This window comes from Sander lucioperca, chromosome 15 (genome assembly GCF_008315115.2).
Source record: "Sander lucioperca isolate FBNREF2018 chromosome 15, SLUC_FBN_1.2, whole genome shotgun sequence".
Lineage (NCBI taxonomy): Eukaryota > Metazoa > Chordata > Actinopteri > Perciformes > Percidae > Sander > Sander lucioperca.
In genome coordinates, this window is record NC_050187.1 from 18,129,290 (window position 1) to 18,145,727 (window position 16,438).

The 16,438-nt window shown below is 38.6% G+C and overlaps 1 protein-coding gene across 4 annotated transcripts in view; it reads left to right on the forward strand.

Moving 5' to 3' along the window:
* col21a1 (collagen, type XXI, alpha 1) overlaps positions 1 to 16,438 on the forward strand; it is a 29,907-nt gene that overhangs the window by 11,652 nt on the left and 1,817 nt on the right. For 3 of the 4 annotated variants that reach the window (XM_031303482.2, XM_031303487.2, XM_031303493.2), the window contains 19 exons: positions 497 to 574; positions 1,628 to 1,711; positions 3,832 to 3,894; positions 4,307 to 4,360; positions 4,444 to 4,497; positions 4,608 to 4,661; positions 10,099 to 10,152; positions 10,236 to 10,289; positions 10,370 to 10,423; positions 10,747 to 10,800; positions 12,121 to 12,165; positions 12,279 to 12,332; positions 12,439 to 12,492; positions 13,529 to 13,582; positions 13,782 to 13,853; positions 14,386 to 14,421; positions 15,104 to 15,148; positions 16,105 to 16,137; positions 16,228 to 16,374. In XM_031303482.2, coding sequence (XP_031159342.1) covers positions 497 to 574; positions 1,628 to 1,711; positions 3,832 to 3,894; positions 4,307 to 4,360; positions 4,444 to 4,497; positions 4,608 to 4,661; positions 10,099 to 10,152; positions 10,236 to 10,289; positions 10,370 to 10,423; positions 10,747 to 10,800; positions 12,121 to 12,165; positions 12,279 to 12,332; positions 12,439 to 12,492; positions 13,529 to 13,582; positions 13,782 to 13,853; positions 14,386 to 14,421; positions 15,104 to 15,148; positions 16,105 to 16,137; positions 16,228 to 16,374 — 1,143 coding nt within the window. The remainder of the gene's footprint in view (positions 1 to 496; positions 575 to 1,627; positions 1,712 to 3,831; positions 3,895 to 4,306; positions 4,361 to 4,443; positions 4,498 to 4,607; positions 4,662 to 10,098; positions 10,153 to 10,235; positions 10,290 to 10,369; positions 10,424 to 10,746; positions 10,801 to 12,120; positions 12,166 to 12,278; positions 12,333 to 12,438; positions 12,493 to 13,528; positions 13,583 to 13,781; positions 13,854 to 14,385; positions 14,422 to 15,103; positions 15,149 to 16,104; positions 16,138 to 16,227; positions 16,375 to 16,438) is intronic. The other variant, XR_004895269.1, reaches the window with a different exon arrangement.

Genomic DNA, 16,438 nt, shown 5'->3' on the forward strand with positions numbered 1-16,438 from the left:
ATTGGACCCTTTAAAAGTAGCCTACCACAATGCAATTTTTAAACAACATTACATTAGCAGGAACCGACAGACCACACAAGACATTATTATCATGTTTAAACCTTTTATCATAAACAAAATGGAAATGAAATAAATCATATGTCAGGATCATCTTTCTGCTCACATGGTAACTCAAGTGAAACTGTCTATGGGACTTTCTGGAGCCATTTTACCACCAACATTAACAAAATACCAAATAATGGAAGAATAGTGTAACGTCGCTGCAGAACGCTTCCAACACTGAGGGAGGTCTGGCAACATGTAGCTGCTCCGTGCCCAATAAGGGCAATTCAACACTTGTACAATAGCAATTTCGATTCATTAGTAGCAAAGCACTGATAAAACCAAAACTAAACGTCGCAAAATTACCCCCATGTTTGTTTTGTTTGCTTGTTTGGAGTCTCCAGCAGTGGAGGTTGTGTTTTTAACAAGAGTTTTTTTCTCTTTTTAAATCTAGTTTGAAATCCAGAAACTTCGCATTTACTGTGACCCCGAGCAGAATAGCCGAGAGACTGCATGTGAAATACCTGGAGTTGTAAGTACAAGAGTCTGCTTGGCTCTGAACTTGTTTTTTAGTCCAAAAGCAACAAAGATAACTTCTTCTCACCTACTTCTCACCTTGTCCAACTACATCTGTTTCTGCTCTGAAACTCACAATTTCCTCATCAGTTAACTCCACACCTCATACTGCATGGCACAAAATGATTTGATTTGCTTTATAAGTCATCAGCACAGTGTATTATAGTGTTGTGTAGTAGTAGTAAGTAGTGTAAACTCAGCATATTCATTTCAAGACACATCTGTTTATGTATGTGGAGTGGGACCCGTAACTCAGCTTCAAACATTTTTTTTTATTGTCTGCTGGCTCTAACTGCGTTTGTGAAGCAGTGGCCCATTGTTATGTTGGCTTCCAAATTGCTATAACCACAAAACCAGAGCCAAATTACAGTTTTTAATGGGAGGATGTGGGTTGAAAACATCAAAAGAGACAGGATGAGTAGCCTAAAATTACAAATTCTTTCCAAGTGTACCACTGCTTTTCTCCCCTTTCTGTGTGCTTTTTATTGGCTTATTTGCAATGGAATCTCAAAGTTCAGTTATCAATTTCCTTTTGATGGATGACATTTGATTAAAAAACAGAAGGATGTCCAATTTGCAGTGTGAATTTTAGTTTATTCAAAGTAAAATGCAGATGGCTTTTGAACACACCAGGTAGGGTAAGCTTTTGTGATGTAAATGGTTAATATACAAAGATTGAATGAATAATGAGTTTTCAGGTTTCAGCATTGGATTCTGTGACTTTTACAACATTAGACCATTAATTAATAGATCACTCATTTTCTAAATATCCAAGCAACAGTCAAAAACTTACAATTGTAAAAGACTAAGGAAACCAACAATTATTCACCTTTAAGAACCAGGAACCAGATAATTGTGGCATTTCTTATTATAAAAATTACCCAAAATGATTGAACTGGTTATTCAAATTGTTGCTTATAATTTTCTGTCTATCGACCACTTAATTGAGTGACTTATCATTGCAGCTCTAATATGTATAATTCTGCATGTTTGGTTTGGTTCATTACAGTGCGCTAACAGTCCTGATTACACTGAACCAACTCAAGAACCTTGTGTTTGTCCTCCTGGACCCCCTGGACTTCCAGGAATAAAGGTTGGTTATTTAAAAAAAGGCCTCTTTATATTACCTTTCATTATTTGTCTTGTGTAATTTTGCTTTTTTAATATACAGCACATACCGTGCCTGCAGAAATGAATGCAAAAAACACGCACATACAGTACTTCTGTATGCTGCAAGATATCAGAGAACAGAGCTCAGCCTTGTCCAGCTCCTCAGTGTTCAGACAGTTGCTTAAATATTTACTTTAAACAGTGGTATTCTGTTGAGATTAAATAAGATAACAATAATTAATCTTTAACAATGTTGGTTTATGTGTAACCTCAGGAGTGACAAAGAGACCTAATGATGGAGCACAAACTTTCTCTTCCTCGCAGCTTAGCCTTTAGGGAATGTTTGTTGAATTCCCAGTTGATGTCTAAATGCTGCTCTCTGTGTCGGATAATTATGTGATGAACACATGAGGTTGCACTTTACCAATAGGTCAAATCCAACTACAGTCGTTACAGCCTGCAAACACAGGTTTCCTTCTTGCCATTAACAGTGCTGTGTGGGAGGTTTACCACTTTTATCCCTTACAGTAAACACACAGTTACCTGCTGAAAACAAATTATGGACGCACCAAATAGCCTCTTTTCTCCAGTTAGGCAAATTGCGGCTTGCCATTGTGAGGAAAGTTATGGTTAGCCTTGTAAGATCCTAATGTGCTGTTTGCTTGAAGCAAACCAGACCGCTGTTTAAGATAAACACAAGTTAGAATGGAAAATTACCAAAATAGGAAATAAAACCTACGTGCTCCCTCTTATTGATCACAGGGTACCAACCAAATAATAGCAGCCATGGTCATAAAAGCCTTTACACACAGACCTCAGAGAGATATTACATTAGCAACAAGACTCTTGGTTAATAAAACCTACTTGGGTTCAGGCATGTTTGTGTTTATAATGTCACAGCAAAGCTTTTACTACATTTACTAATAGATCCAAAATGCTGGGACCATTGCAGGCTTGCAGATGTTCCTTATAACCCCACATAGTGTTCAAGAGCATCTTACATTACATAAACTAACTCAGCATGGTTTAAAAAGATAAATTAAATCAACGCCAGAGAAAGCATATTGTTACCAGAGCTGTTTCCACACGGATTTGTTTATGCTGCTTTGAGGTTACATGATAGATAAAGACATGCAAAGAATTTGCTTTAGTGCTTTACATTAGATTAGATTAGATTCAACTTCATTGTCATTGTGCAGAGTACAAGTACAAAGACAACGAAATGCAGTTTGCGTCTAACCCATAGACGGTATAATATTAATGGACAGCGCATGTGTGACGTCACCCATTGGTTTGTGGAGATCTGCTATCCGTTGTTTGCCGTTACGGGCGCAGCCATCCTGGTTGCGGATGTGACAATTTTATACAAGAGGGAGGAGTGAGGGAGGAGCTGCTTACACTCTACGTTACGTTACACACTTTCACTGGCAATCACATCATAGCCACGCCCTAAAACACCCCCTGCTTTATCGCCGATTTTAAAATCAACGAGACCATAATTCAAAACATGAACATCATTCTGTGTTGCAGAAGACTTAAAACTAGCAATTGAGACCATAAACGCATTATGAAAATGTTTACTGAGTTAATAAATCAAGTGAGAAGTAGACTCATTTTCTCATAGACTTCTACAGAAACCAACCTCCTTTTGCAACCGCACATGTCGCCCCCCTCTGCTGGAATTCAGATAGAATGCAGGTTTAAGGCACTTCCGCATTTGCAGCACTTCGCCGAACCGGATGCTTTGTCCATTAATATTAACAGTCTATGGTCTAACCAGAAGTGCAAAAAAAGCAGAAAAGTGCCATGTGATATACAAAGTATAGACAGGTGGTGCATAGGCAGGACAAGAAATATATTGCAGTGTTATAAGAGCAGAATAAATATGGCTATGTAATATGAACAATGTATGAACAACATGTACAAATATGTGCAAAGTAGTAGCAGTGACATTATAATAGTAGTAAAAATAATATAGATATATGCAGTGTATTAGCAGAATATATAATAAGAAAAACAGAGTAAATACGGATATTCTGTATGAACCACTGTGTCTCTCCAGATTCTGCTTTACATTATTAAATTACCTTATTCTTTCTTTAGGGAGAAGAAGGAAACACTGGCAAACCTGGTCTGCCTGGGCCTGCTGGTGCTGATGGTAAGCCTGTGAGTACTACATAGTTCAATATACAAACATACAGATCATAACCGCCAACAACACTGTCACAGCAGCATCCACGTCTGACAAAATACCAAAACCAATTGAGTTAATGTACCCATTAAGGCATGACAGTTTCTGCTTGTTAGTTCTATGAGGTCAGGACTGCTTCAGTAGTAAATATACTTATTTACTCATTATTCCAATGGATAAATAAAAAAACATCTCTGATTATACCACTGGTTGCAGCACAGTGGTGATTTTGTGTGATGAAAGCCATCCAAAAGTTAACCACATGTTCTACGGCATGATGAAAAACTCATCCCGCAGCCTAGAATCATGCACACAGTTGAGGTGGGTTCAAATGTTAAACCAAATGTGTGCATCTCTCGTCTTTTTTTATTTATTTTTTATTTTAAGGGTATCCCTGGCATTAGAGGAAGTCCAGGGCTGCCAGGTCCAACAGGAGTGGAGGTAAAGCAAATCTCACTTAATATACCGTTAAATCCAGCATCAAGACTAGAGAATTTAAAGCTGCTTTCCTTTGTTTCTGTCAGGGTCCACGTGGGGCAGATGGGTACAAAGGCGAGCAAGGGAGGCCAGGTGTTTCGGTAGGAAAGTCAAAAAGCACATTTGTGGCACAATCGGTTTCATTATCATGCCGTTGCACTAATTTGTGACCACTGAGAACCACTTTTGTAACGCAAGTCTGTTCTTTCAGGGTGAGAGGGGTGTGCCTGGATTACCAGGATCGCCTGGACTACCAGGAGAGAAGGTGGAGATGTTAATTATTCAAATGTGGTGATTTCTGCTTGATAACACGCTATCCAGATGTTGTCCAATATTATTTATCTAAAAGCATGTAAAGTGAGTAAAATTGCTGAGAAAAAAAAAGATTTTCGTAGAAAAAAAGACAAGCGACCGTTAAAAAGTAAAAAACACATACTACATTTTCAAGGTAAATCTTTTTATGAGATCAAATGTAGGATTAACAGGAAATCCCTGCTAGACACATTAACTTGAAACTTTTGAACATCATTGCATCAATCACTCTAGAAACCACATGTTATGAATATAAAGCCAGATCTCCTGGGAGAGTAAAAAGTACAACTTCTATACTGTGGGACAAGAACGCTTTGCAGAGATAGTACGAGCGAGGACCATCATAGACGTTTTAAATGAGTTCATATGTCCTGACTTTTGTTCTGCCCTTACCTTAGAAAGCTCAAACGCTTATTTTTAGAGAGACAGTAGACATGAAGACAAAAAAAATCAATAGAGACTAACAAAACAGAGCACGCCCCCACAGAGCAGGCTATATGTCTTACATGGCTATCAGTTAAAAGTAAAACCTTGTAATTCAGTGCGACCAACTTTGCTTCAGTGCCCACCGCCTTCTACAATATGGCCTTATATTGTACAGGAGAAAGCGTGAATGTGAATGAATCATCTTTTATCAGATAAAACCTGACAGCTAAACCTCTTTAGCATTCAAGGCTTTAGGGTGAGAGTCTCCAAGCCTCAACGCCCCTTCAAAGTATCAGGATATAAAAAAATCAATACACTATCTAAAGGCAGACTAGCCCACAGTGAGTGTTGCCTCAGCTGGATAAGTGCCTCTCCCACTGTTCAGTCACACAGATTACAAAACATACATGCAGTTAATACTGCGTGATACAATAATCCACTCTTCAAGGGAATCTGCTGATAATCCTTGAATAAACACAGCGTCAAACAAAAGCAAGCAGTGCCCAAATGATCCAGCAGTTTGTGTTTACTGGGTGATATGAAGGCCTCAACTACAGTAGACTCAGCAGACTCGAGCACAAGCCTGACAGTCCTGCAGCTTTATCCAGAACTTTTTTATGTGTATCTAAACAACATTTTGCGTTGAGCATTATTTTCAGGGACAATGAGGTAATGCATCCTCTCTAGATTGCATCACCTCTGTCATTTCATCCTACCTTGTAATGACTTGTGTGACCATAGGAGGTTCCTTTTAGTTGGCTGAAGTTAGAGAACAATTCAAGCAGTTAATAATATTTCGAAAACTGTCGCAGCTGTCTGCAGACAGACATGTCTGCACCTGGAATGAATCCTCCCATAACATCTGTCCCATTATTACAGTTTCCCTTCACAGGTCCAGCATGTGTCAAATTAAGTTTGTAAAAGTGCTTGGACTGTCTTCTCAACGTTCTTTGATTAGGTGAAATACTTTGGATTTTGGCCACACACACAAAAAGGAGAACACAATAGGGGACTGCACTGCTTTAGATCAGGTGTATTTACTGTATCTTTTTTTATCCTATTTCCAGCAACGCTTACAGGATGAAAGTATCATGACTTTTACTGGTCTGTCAAAGTGCTCTTTTAAAATCCTATAATAAGACATCTAATTAGTGTAATGGTCTGAGGCATCATGAATGATGAGATGAGCATCTAGAGGGAGTGCACTGCGGGTGATTTTCCATCACTTCTTACAAAGAAAGACAGCTGCAAAATATGTTTAAAGAGCAAGTTCAGAAAAGCTCTTGTCAAATAGATTCTACAAATAGGAAAAAAAAGTACAGTACTGTAGATAAGAAGGTAAATATTTTCTAACACTATATATATGTATAAAACAATATACAAAAAGTTTAGATGCCTATGGCACATACGAATTTCCGTCAGGGCCAAGTAGAAACGCTCCAAAAGTTTTGGTCTACTAAATACCCTTAATGTCTGGGTCAAGAGGTGTTATCTACGGTGGCCGACAGGGGCAAACGCCCTGCAACTTAAGAAAACACACGCAAATAGACAAAACACAAGCAAATTAAGAAAACAACTTCATTAATTTGACAACACATGCGCAGCATTCAGCAAACGCGCTGCAAATACCACAACACAACCAAATACATAAACGCACTGCAAATAAAAAACGATGCAAAAAGAAAAGCACGCAAACCCCGAAAAAAGAAGCGATGCAAAAAGAAAAACAACTTCATTAATTTGACAACACATGCGCAGCATTCAGCGAACGCACTGCAAATATCACAACACAACCAAATACATAAACGCACTGCAAATATCACAACACAACCAAATACATAAACGCGCTGCAAATATGAAACGATGCAAAAAGAAAAGCACACAACCCCGAAAACAAATGCAACAAAAAAACGCTGCATCCAGATTACACAACGGAAGTTCTCCAGACCTCTAGAGGGAGCAGCTAGTGGAACAGCTGGATTTTCGACCGTTATTAACCAATATTAAATTCATATTATTATTATTATTATTAATAACATAATATATTATTAATATACAGTCTATGCTCCCGTCTCATGCCCTCCCGGCTGGTGCCGTCCTCGAGCTTCGGCTTTTCAAAATAAAAGCTCGCGTCTGGTCCACTATGTGTTTGTACTTTGGTGTTTTGGATGTTTGTGAACTAAACAGTACGGCAATCATACTAATGAATACAATAACTTTTTCAGCAGATGTCTTACTTACAACACGTTGGAGTTAGCAAAGCAGTTTTGTGTTTATATGTGCAGGCAGGATTTATTCAGTTTGATAAATCCCATGGTAAATTGGCTGGTTTACTAACAGGGAGGGACTATAAACCCTGTCTGTTTTTGTATTTCAAGAGCGAATTGCTCCACAATATGAATACAGATTGATCACTTATTTTGTTGGTAACCGTGGTTGTATAATCACAATATTACACTTGAGGAGGCCTACACTTCAGTAATTTCGGACCTCGAAATTAAACCCTCTCATGTGGCTTAAACAAACGTCAGCGTTAAACGCTGATGCAGTTTTAAATGTTTTATCACCACGAGTTTACAGACGTCTCTGCTGAGTGAGTATCACCTGTGACCTGAGCCGAGACACACCCACCAAACCAGAGAAAACATATCTCAAACATAGATTTAATATTTACAGTCTATGCAGTCTCTCTCTCTCTCTCTCTCTCTCTCTCTCTCTCTCTCTCTCTCTCTCTCTCTCTCTCTCTCTCTCTCTCTCTCTCTCTCTCTCTCTCTCTCTCTCTCTCCCCCTCTCTCCCCGTGAGGTCGAAAATCCAGCTGCTCCACTAGCTGCTCCCTCTAGAGGCCTGGAGAACTTCCGTTGTGTAATCTGGATGCAGCGTTTTTTTGTTGCATTTGTTTTCTGGGTTTGTGTGCTTTTCTTTTTGCATCATTTCATATTTGCAGCGCGTTTATCTATTTGGTTGTGTTGTGTGTATTTGCAGCGCGTTTATGTATTTGGTTGTGTTGTGTGTATTTGCAGCGCGTTTATGTATTTGGTTGTGTTGTGTGTATTTGCAGTTCGTTTATGTATTTGGTTGTGTTGTGTGCATTTGCAGTGCGTTTATGTATTTGGTTGTGTTGTGTGCATTTGCATATTGAGTGCGTTTGCTGAATGCTGCGCATGTGTTGTCAAATTAATGAAGTTGTTTTTCTTTTTGCATCGCTTCTTTTTTCGGGGTTTGCGTGCTTTTCTTTTTGCATCGTTTCATATTTGCAGTGCGTTTATGTATTTGGTTGTGTTGTGGTATTTGCAGCGCGTTTGCTGAATGCTGCGCATGTGTTGTCAAATTAATGAAGTTGTTTTCTTAATTTGCTTGTGTTTTGTCTATTTGCGTGTGTTTTCTTAAGTTGCAGGGCGTTTGCCCCTGTCGGCCACCGTAGTTATCCACAACAGGAAAGCTAAAGACTCTCCATGCAACACAGAACAACCAAGTCTAACCAAGTTAGAGGGAATCCTCATCTTGTTAAGTAGGCTATAAGATTTCTTTTGGATATAAAATGCATTTACATATACCTTTCCAAATTGTTCCCATATTGTAAGACCACCCAAGGGTGTAGTCTCATTTTCCTGGCATAGGATCTAGAAAACGGAAACCTAAGATGTCTGCTAAATTAAGTCAGAAGTATATAATTCAAGGACACAAGAGGAGGAAGGATTGTTAGCCATTTTGCCAAAAAGTGGCTGTGTTTGTGTATTCACAGTCTTGTTCATGACCACAGTCATTCATCACCTTTGAAGGAACATTTTATTGCTAATTATGTGGCCATCCAGTCTGTGCTAATGATCTCTGTCGTTCATTAACACATTCCTTTGGACATACATCTGTGTTCCTAATAGGAAACCCACAGCTCTGCTTGGGGAGGGAGCGAAAGCTACTTATCGCATCTTTCCTGTACACCTGAGATGCAAACCAGTCACTGTTTACACTACCTATGCTAGCAGCTGCTCATGTTTTATGCTCCATGTTGTCACACAAAGTGGTACTGCCAACACAATCCAACTAAACAGCCAAATGTACTGCCACATAAAGACAAATAAAGCACACACACTACCAGTTGGCTTCCATGATTGTACCTTTACTGCCCCGGCTGCAGCACTCCATAAATACATTTGTCATAGCTTGTTTTGCTTTGACAGAACTGTAGTTATGGCCACAGCTGGAGTGATTTTTGATATTTTTTGATACCAATGGAACATGAACACATGTTCCTGGGACCTGTTAACTGAAAAATTTAATTCAGCTCAAACTGAAAGAAACTGTCAACACTTTTTATATACAAAATATTTGTGCAAATGAAGCAACAATAAAAATGTTCCCTGATCCCGCCAGTGATAACTACGTCTTTTGGTTTTTACGCTGTACAGTAATTTGTTCCCCTGTGAGTTGATTAGCATATTATTGAATGATGGAATGCAAAATCTGAGAAAACAAATAATGTAATGTCCCGCCTTTTCCCCCAAATGCTGTTTTTTGTTTTTATTCAGAAAATATGAAAATGCAGTGACGCATCATTCCAATTTTTGGCACCATTCAACAGATACATAACTAACGTCAAGTTTTAGGTCAGCCAGTGCAATTTTAAAAATGCCAGGCCAAATAGTTGCTAAATTCATTGTCTATCCCAGAAAAACAAGATCCCTGCTGACTAATGTCAAACACTGACTTCATATTTGTGACCATGTAGAATGGGTCTATGAAGAGCTGTTGTCCCACACTGTATAACTTGTGCCTCCTGATCTGACTGATGAAGAGCTGTTAAAGTGTTTTCCCTCTATTACAAACATGGATGATCCTGTTAAACCAGTGGCAGATTTGTCACCGTCTGAAAGTTTAGATAAACCAGGCCAGCTTAGGCTATGGAAGGTTTATTTTTGAATATGTCACGGCTAATGATCATTTCAAGTCTTTTAACTTTCCTCAGGGCTCAATAGGATCCACAGGAATTGCAGGGTTACCCGGAAAAGCTGGTCAAGTGGTAAGGATGCAGACAGTCCTCATGGCTACTGAAAATAACACAGGAAATATAACAATCTTAACTGGATGGCATGATGTTTTCAGGGAGAAAAAGGAAGTGTGGGACCTCCTGGGCAACCGGGTTATCCAGGAGACCCTGTATGTATAAAACAATTCAGAATCAAATCCAGAGCTCATGTGCCATTATCGTGTGTACAAATCCTTTTCTGTGGTTTCAGGGCGTACCTGGGAGAGATGGAAAGGTTGGATTTCCAGGAAGACCTGGTCAAAAGGTCAGTTTGTTTTGACAGGTCAGAACAGTATGTCACAAAGCTCATTCAGGGATTAGAATAATAGAGGCATGAGGTTGGATAAGTGTGCACATTCTTAAAAGACTTTGCTGTTCCCAAGAGTTGTGTTGTTGACGTTTGGCAACCATGGAAATGTAGTCATAGGTGTCTCCCTTCTCTCTTCCTCAACCCCATTTGACAACTTTTGTACACATCAAAGTTAAGATAGATACCTATTTAATAAATCCAACATTACATGTCAAATTATAAGGCAATGTGTATGATGATGTGTCAATGTAATGTTTGTGTTTATCCATTGTATTAAGGGAGAAGCTGGAGAGGGTGGTATTCCTGGTGTTGATGGAAGAGAAGGCCATCCTGTGAGTTGTAAACAAAGACATTACTCATTATGCATATTTGGTATTTTGTAGGTTGTTTGAGCTCTTGCATCTCTACTCGGACTTCTACAAATTGAGGATTTGATGCAAATTGTGCATGAATGAAATTTACAGTCATATTGTGTTAAGATTGGAAGGAAAGAAGAGGGGAGATTTATGTGTGTGTGGTACTTAACATTACAGTTTACAAATTGTAGCTGACATGAAATTATACTGTGAGTAACGGAAGATTAAAATAGGCAAATACTGTACAAGACCTGATTTTATGGATCACACAGATTTGCATGCATAACATGTTTTACTGTAGTAAGACTGCAGTGTGTTAATATAGTGTCAACAGTAGACAGAGTACCCCTGACAACCATTAAATTAGGGGTATTTCCCCTGTAGTTCATCCCAGGATAACCCCTTTATGTAACAAGTGGGCTCAGGCTATAATCTAAGGCAGTGAAAGTTACTGAGTGAAGGAATTCTGTGGTGCTTTGGCAAATCTGTTTTAGGAAGAAAGTGTTTCAACTGGGAAGCCACCCCACTGATCATGATTATAAGTGTTGTCCAAGAGTTTGTGATTGGTCTACAAAAGATGAGTCAGTTGCTCCACAAGGCTGTAGGCCATTTTCCCCCCACCAGAACAATAGTGTTAGCGATGTATCCAAGAAGACAGGATTTGTGCTGTACTTGCTCAAGTTAAAACAAGATGAAATTAGTGCTTCAGTGTCGGCCCCAAGACGGGGATTTCTCCACCTATAGGTAGAGTGTTAGTGCCTGGGTGGCTCTATTTATATTTCTGTCTCTCTGCCTGCCTGTCAAATCTATACACTAAGAACATATGTTACTCAAACTTCAGTCTGAGGCAACCACTAAGCATCTGCAAGCATTTATCTCAGAAGAAAATAACCTTCAAAACAAAAAACTAAAGAGGCATTCCAGGGTAGTTTTGCTGCATGTGTTGAACCACATACACTTTCAATTTATTTATCCATTTACTTATAAAGTTGGATCAGCGTTCCTTCTTTTTCCTACGTGCAATTTAAATAGCAACTACTTTTTCTATTATTGCATTCATCAGCAAATAAAACATTTGCACAGTTCAATTGTAGCACTTAGGATTCATCTAAAGAGTGTACACTTTGTATTAAAACCTCAGACAGTGCTGTGCTACTGCATAGAGCAAGGCAGCTTAAAGAAGAAAATTAAATGAGATATTCTTTCAAAAAGCCCCAAACCATGTTTTTTCCTGTGTACAACTAGCCAACTGTAACTGGGTAGTATATACAGTATAATATGTTTCCTTGCGCCCAGGGTATGCCTGGATTGCCAGGAATTGCAGGCCTGAATGGACAAAAGGTGAGCTCCTGTTCCTAATGTATTTGTATGTGCAAAATAAACAGATCAATGCTTTTGCATCATTCTTTGTGATAATGTTTGACTGACATGACTGACTGACATTTTCATTTCAGGGGGAAGCTGGTTTGCCTGGGTCCAGGGGCTTCACAGGACCCACTGGACCATCTGTAAGTTGACAGCTGTTGTACTATATGTGTGTAGGTGCAGTGCACACCAAAGTGTTCATATTGAAGCTGAAGAATTACCAAAAACACTTTCTTCACTCTCCTGCAGGGTGAGATGGGTTTACCCGGTGCACCTGGTTTAAAAGGACCAATTGGAAACAAGGTAATCATGTATGTCTGGTAAAAAATCCCCTTTGAGCTTCTGCGAACAGCTGTATTGTCATGCAAAGCTACAATGAAGCTAGCAGAAATAATCACTGACTTTTATCTTACCGACAGTAATCAAAAAGATTTAATAAAGTATTTAAAATGGATAAACTGTGCACTAAAAAAAGTGTGAGTTTATCCCCCTCTGCATCCCTGTGGCTGTGAGCGCACTGGCTCAACCTGTGACCCAGAAAAGTCAATACTGCAGATCGACCACGCAAGCTGGCATTAGCAGCCGACAAGCTGCAGGCCAGGCCATGTCGTGATTTAAATTGAGTTCAAGCCCAATAAAGAACAGTTAAACATACATTACAATAACAAGACCTATATTATCAAGCCTATACATCATGCATTGCAGTGCACATAGTTTGGATAAGGTTAAATCATTGAAGCTTTCTAACCAACAAGTTCATTGAAATGCATAGAAAGCTACTTGGGTCAGCAGCATTGCATGTTTTGTTTGGTCACTGTTTTTTTTTTACTACACTTGCACAAGTAATGATCTCTTGGCCACACCGGCAGTGCTAAATTAAGCGATGATCTGGCCCTTCTGCTTTAGTCAGTGGAATTTAAGTGGAAATGTAAGCAGTGTGGGCTTGTCTGGTCTGGACGCTCTGTCTCCTAATCACTTTTCATTAGCTGATCTGCCTTAAACAAGCCAATGTGTATTGGTAAATGGCAAGTGAAAAGCTAGTTTATGGGCAGGCAATACTTTGATTTTATGGCTGAGCTTCAGACTGCAATTGCCGAGGCTTGTTCAACTGGAAAAGAAAGCACACAATTATACATAATTAAACGTCAAGCTGAAAAATGAAACCTTGTTGAAAGTAAGCTATAACTATTGCATGCATCAATGAAAATGAATTATGATTATGATTATGATAAGGAAGTGAAAATACCAACTGCAGTCCAGTCATTGATATGATGTGGTTTGGATGTTTTTTCATTGTATGTTTTCTGTAATATAAGACATGTTTTATTTCTTAATCAAGGGGAATAAGGGTGAAAATGGAAGTCCAGGTATACAAGGAACACGAGGGCCTGTGGTATGTTCCCTTTTAAATAATATAATAGGAACCAGGTGGCTTTATGTCTGATTGAAAATGCTGTAATAATTCAGTGAAGCAATAAAGCTGGGAGTGAATATTCCTGTGTTTATCCACAATAAAAAAGGTTTTACATCCTACAGTTAATAAATAAAGGTGTTCTTTTTTATGATTGGTGTTAAATTGAACACTATTAAAGGGGAGTGCAGGAGAAGCAGGAAGACCAGGTCAGCCGGGGCACCAGGGCATGCCAGGCCTGAAGGGCAGCAAGGTATTGCTACTACATATTTTTCTGCCAGTGTTGTAACACTGTCATTCCTCCCCATTTCATCGAGTTGCAATCTCTTCAGATATATGATTTACGACAATGACAATTCATAATTTGTAGTTGTTTATAGGTCAGGGTTAAAGCTTTGGTGCGTAGTTTCTGCCGCACCCATGAGGAATTCTAAGTAATGACAACAAAACTGTTGGCGCGTCCACATGATACAAGCCTTTCGTGACCGTGCACCCCCCTTGGTCAAACATGAAATGTATTGATTTTTAGTTATAAACATTTGTTTCCCAGATATATCAGATCACATATCCTCAACAGACTTACATCACAATCAGTTTTTTTTTGTTTTTCTCTTTTGGACATTTGTACAAAAATAAGCCAGATGTGAGTCTTCACTGTAAAAGTAGTAAAAAAAAAAAGTATAAGAATGTATTCTGGCAATATATTTTTTTCTGTAAATCATTTGGAATTTACTATTACTAAATGTACCATAAAGTTATAATCCATGTCTTTCTTTTTTCATCAGGGACAAAGAGGAAATCCAGGTGAAAGAGGAGAGACGGTAAGATACAAGACAAAATTACATTAGTCAAGCAGATCGTACTATGATCGTGTTTACCTCTGTAATGCTATGCTAAAATAATAACTCAAATTGAGAGCTTTGAATAAACGTGAGTGTAGCTAATCAGTCAGATTAAGACTGGTCCAAAAGAAATCACTACCATTGATCTGTTATATCAAACTCAGTGTGGGACTTATCCAACAATTGTGTAAGGTTGTTTTCAACACTGTAGGCAGTCTACACTGTAAGTAGTGTACTTCTATTAGTTGAGGAATATATTGTCTTTAATTAATTTCACATATACATATATTTCAAGAATCCAGTGGAAATAAAGCCCCATTCATCACATATCGATTATGGGTTTGGAAAATGTGTCTGGATATTTGCTGTTGTACTGACTTCCAGCATGGTTTTCTCCATTACGCTAAACTGGATCAATTTCATGTCATGACAACAAAATCAACGCTGGAAATGAAACAAGGAAGTGTAATCATAGTGTTGCATTTAAAACAAATTATCACCCACTACACTACAAATATGCATCAATCATCGTGTTTTGAATGGATGTTTTAACATGCAGTACTATCTACAGTACCATGTGTTGCACATACAGTGTTGACGTCTGCTTGGAACAATAATTTCAGATGCTTTCGTGACGTTAATCTAATGATTTTCTCACCAGGGAATGAGGGGTGAAAAAGGAGAGCAGGGTCGGACAGGGGAACACGTGAGTTTCTTTGATCAGCTTTGTGTGACGTTTGACAAATGGACACAAGTAGTGCAAAAAATGCACAATAAAATCACTAAGATATTTTACTGTATGTTTTTGTATTATTGAATTATATATATATATATATATATATATATATATATATATATATATATATATATATATATATATATATATATATATAATGTGCAAATTAATATAAAACTTAACAAACACTTTTTTATTACTTCCCTCAAGAATGGTCCATGTCTGTTTCTCTTTTACATAGCAAGAAAGCTCAGAAACTGTAACTGAGTTTTAAATGTGGATAGCGCCACCATGTGGCCATTTGTTAAGCATTTTAAATCTTTAAAACTCCTGAACTGTGAGGTTCAGCAACATTATTTTTTTTTTATGGAATTAGGAGTAATAAGAAGTTTGTGCAATACATATTTCATCTATCCATATAGGCCATACACTACCACGTTTGTGTACAGTAAGTTTATTTAATTAATTTTTGACCACTCCTTATCCAAACCATGTTTGGTATACATAACATATTTGTATGACCCTGTAAGGCTGATCCTTCCTTGTTAAAATGAAGGCATGGCCTAATTGACATCAATTTCTGAAGGCATGCAGGCAAACTCCAAATTTTAGATGATACATATCAAAATGATACTGCAGAATGTGATGCTATTTAGCCTATAGGTGGTGCTACGACAGCTTGACACCCACTAAGTTATCGTGAGTCTGACTTGCTTCACATTTTCATTTATACTGTATTAAACCATCATATTTAGGCGTTCTCCAAATATCCACAAAGTGATCTGGCCTGTCTCCTGAGCATTTTAATGCCAATAGAAGCAGATTTTCTGTTATTACAGTATAACACACTTTGAGGATTGTGAGGAGATATGTGCTCTCTGAGTGCTTTCTAGTTTTAAATGACTTATCCTGACTTTCACTGACAGGGCTCCACTGGTCCAATGGGACTAAAAGGAGAGGTATGTTAAGCTGAATGCTTCAATGACTGTACCTCTATCCAACCTGAATTGTTGTGTGTATTGCTAACCCTGGGGTGGTATTTTTGCCAGAAAGGGACAGCAGGGGATTCGGGGCAGAGAGGTCAAGAAGGTCAAATGGGACGGCCCGGACAGCCGGGTCAGTCAGGCCCACCTGGCCCCCGAGGGCTGCAGGGGGACAGCGGTCCACCTGGACTACCTGGACCTGAAGGAAGATCTGTATGTGCGCTACACATTGTGCTAACTTTACTGTTTATAATGGTTATTATGATGTTATACTGTG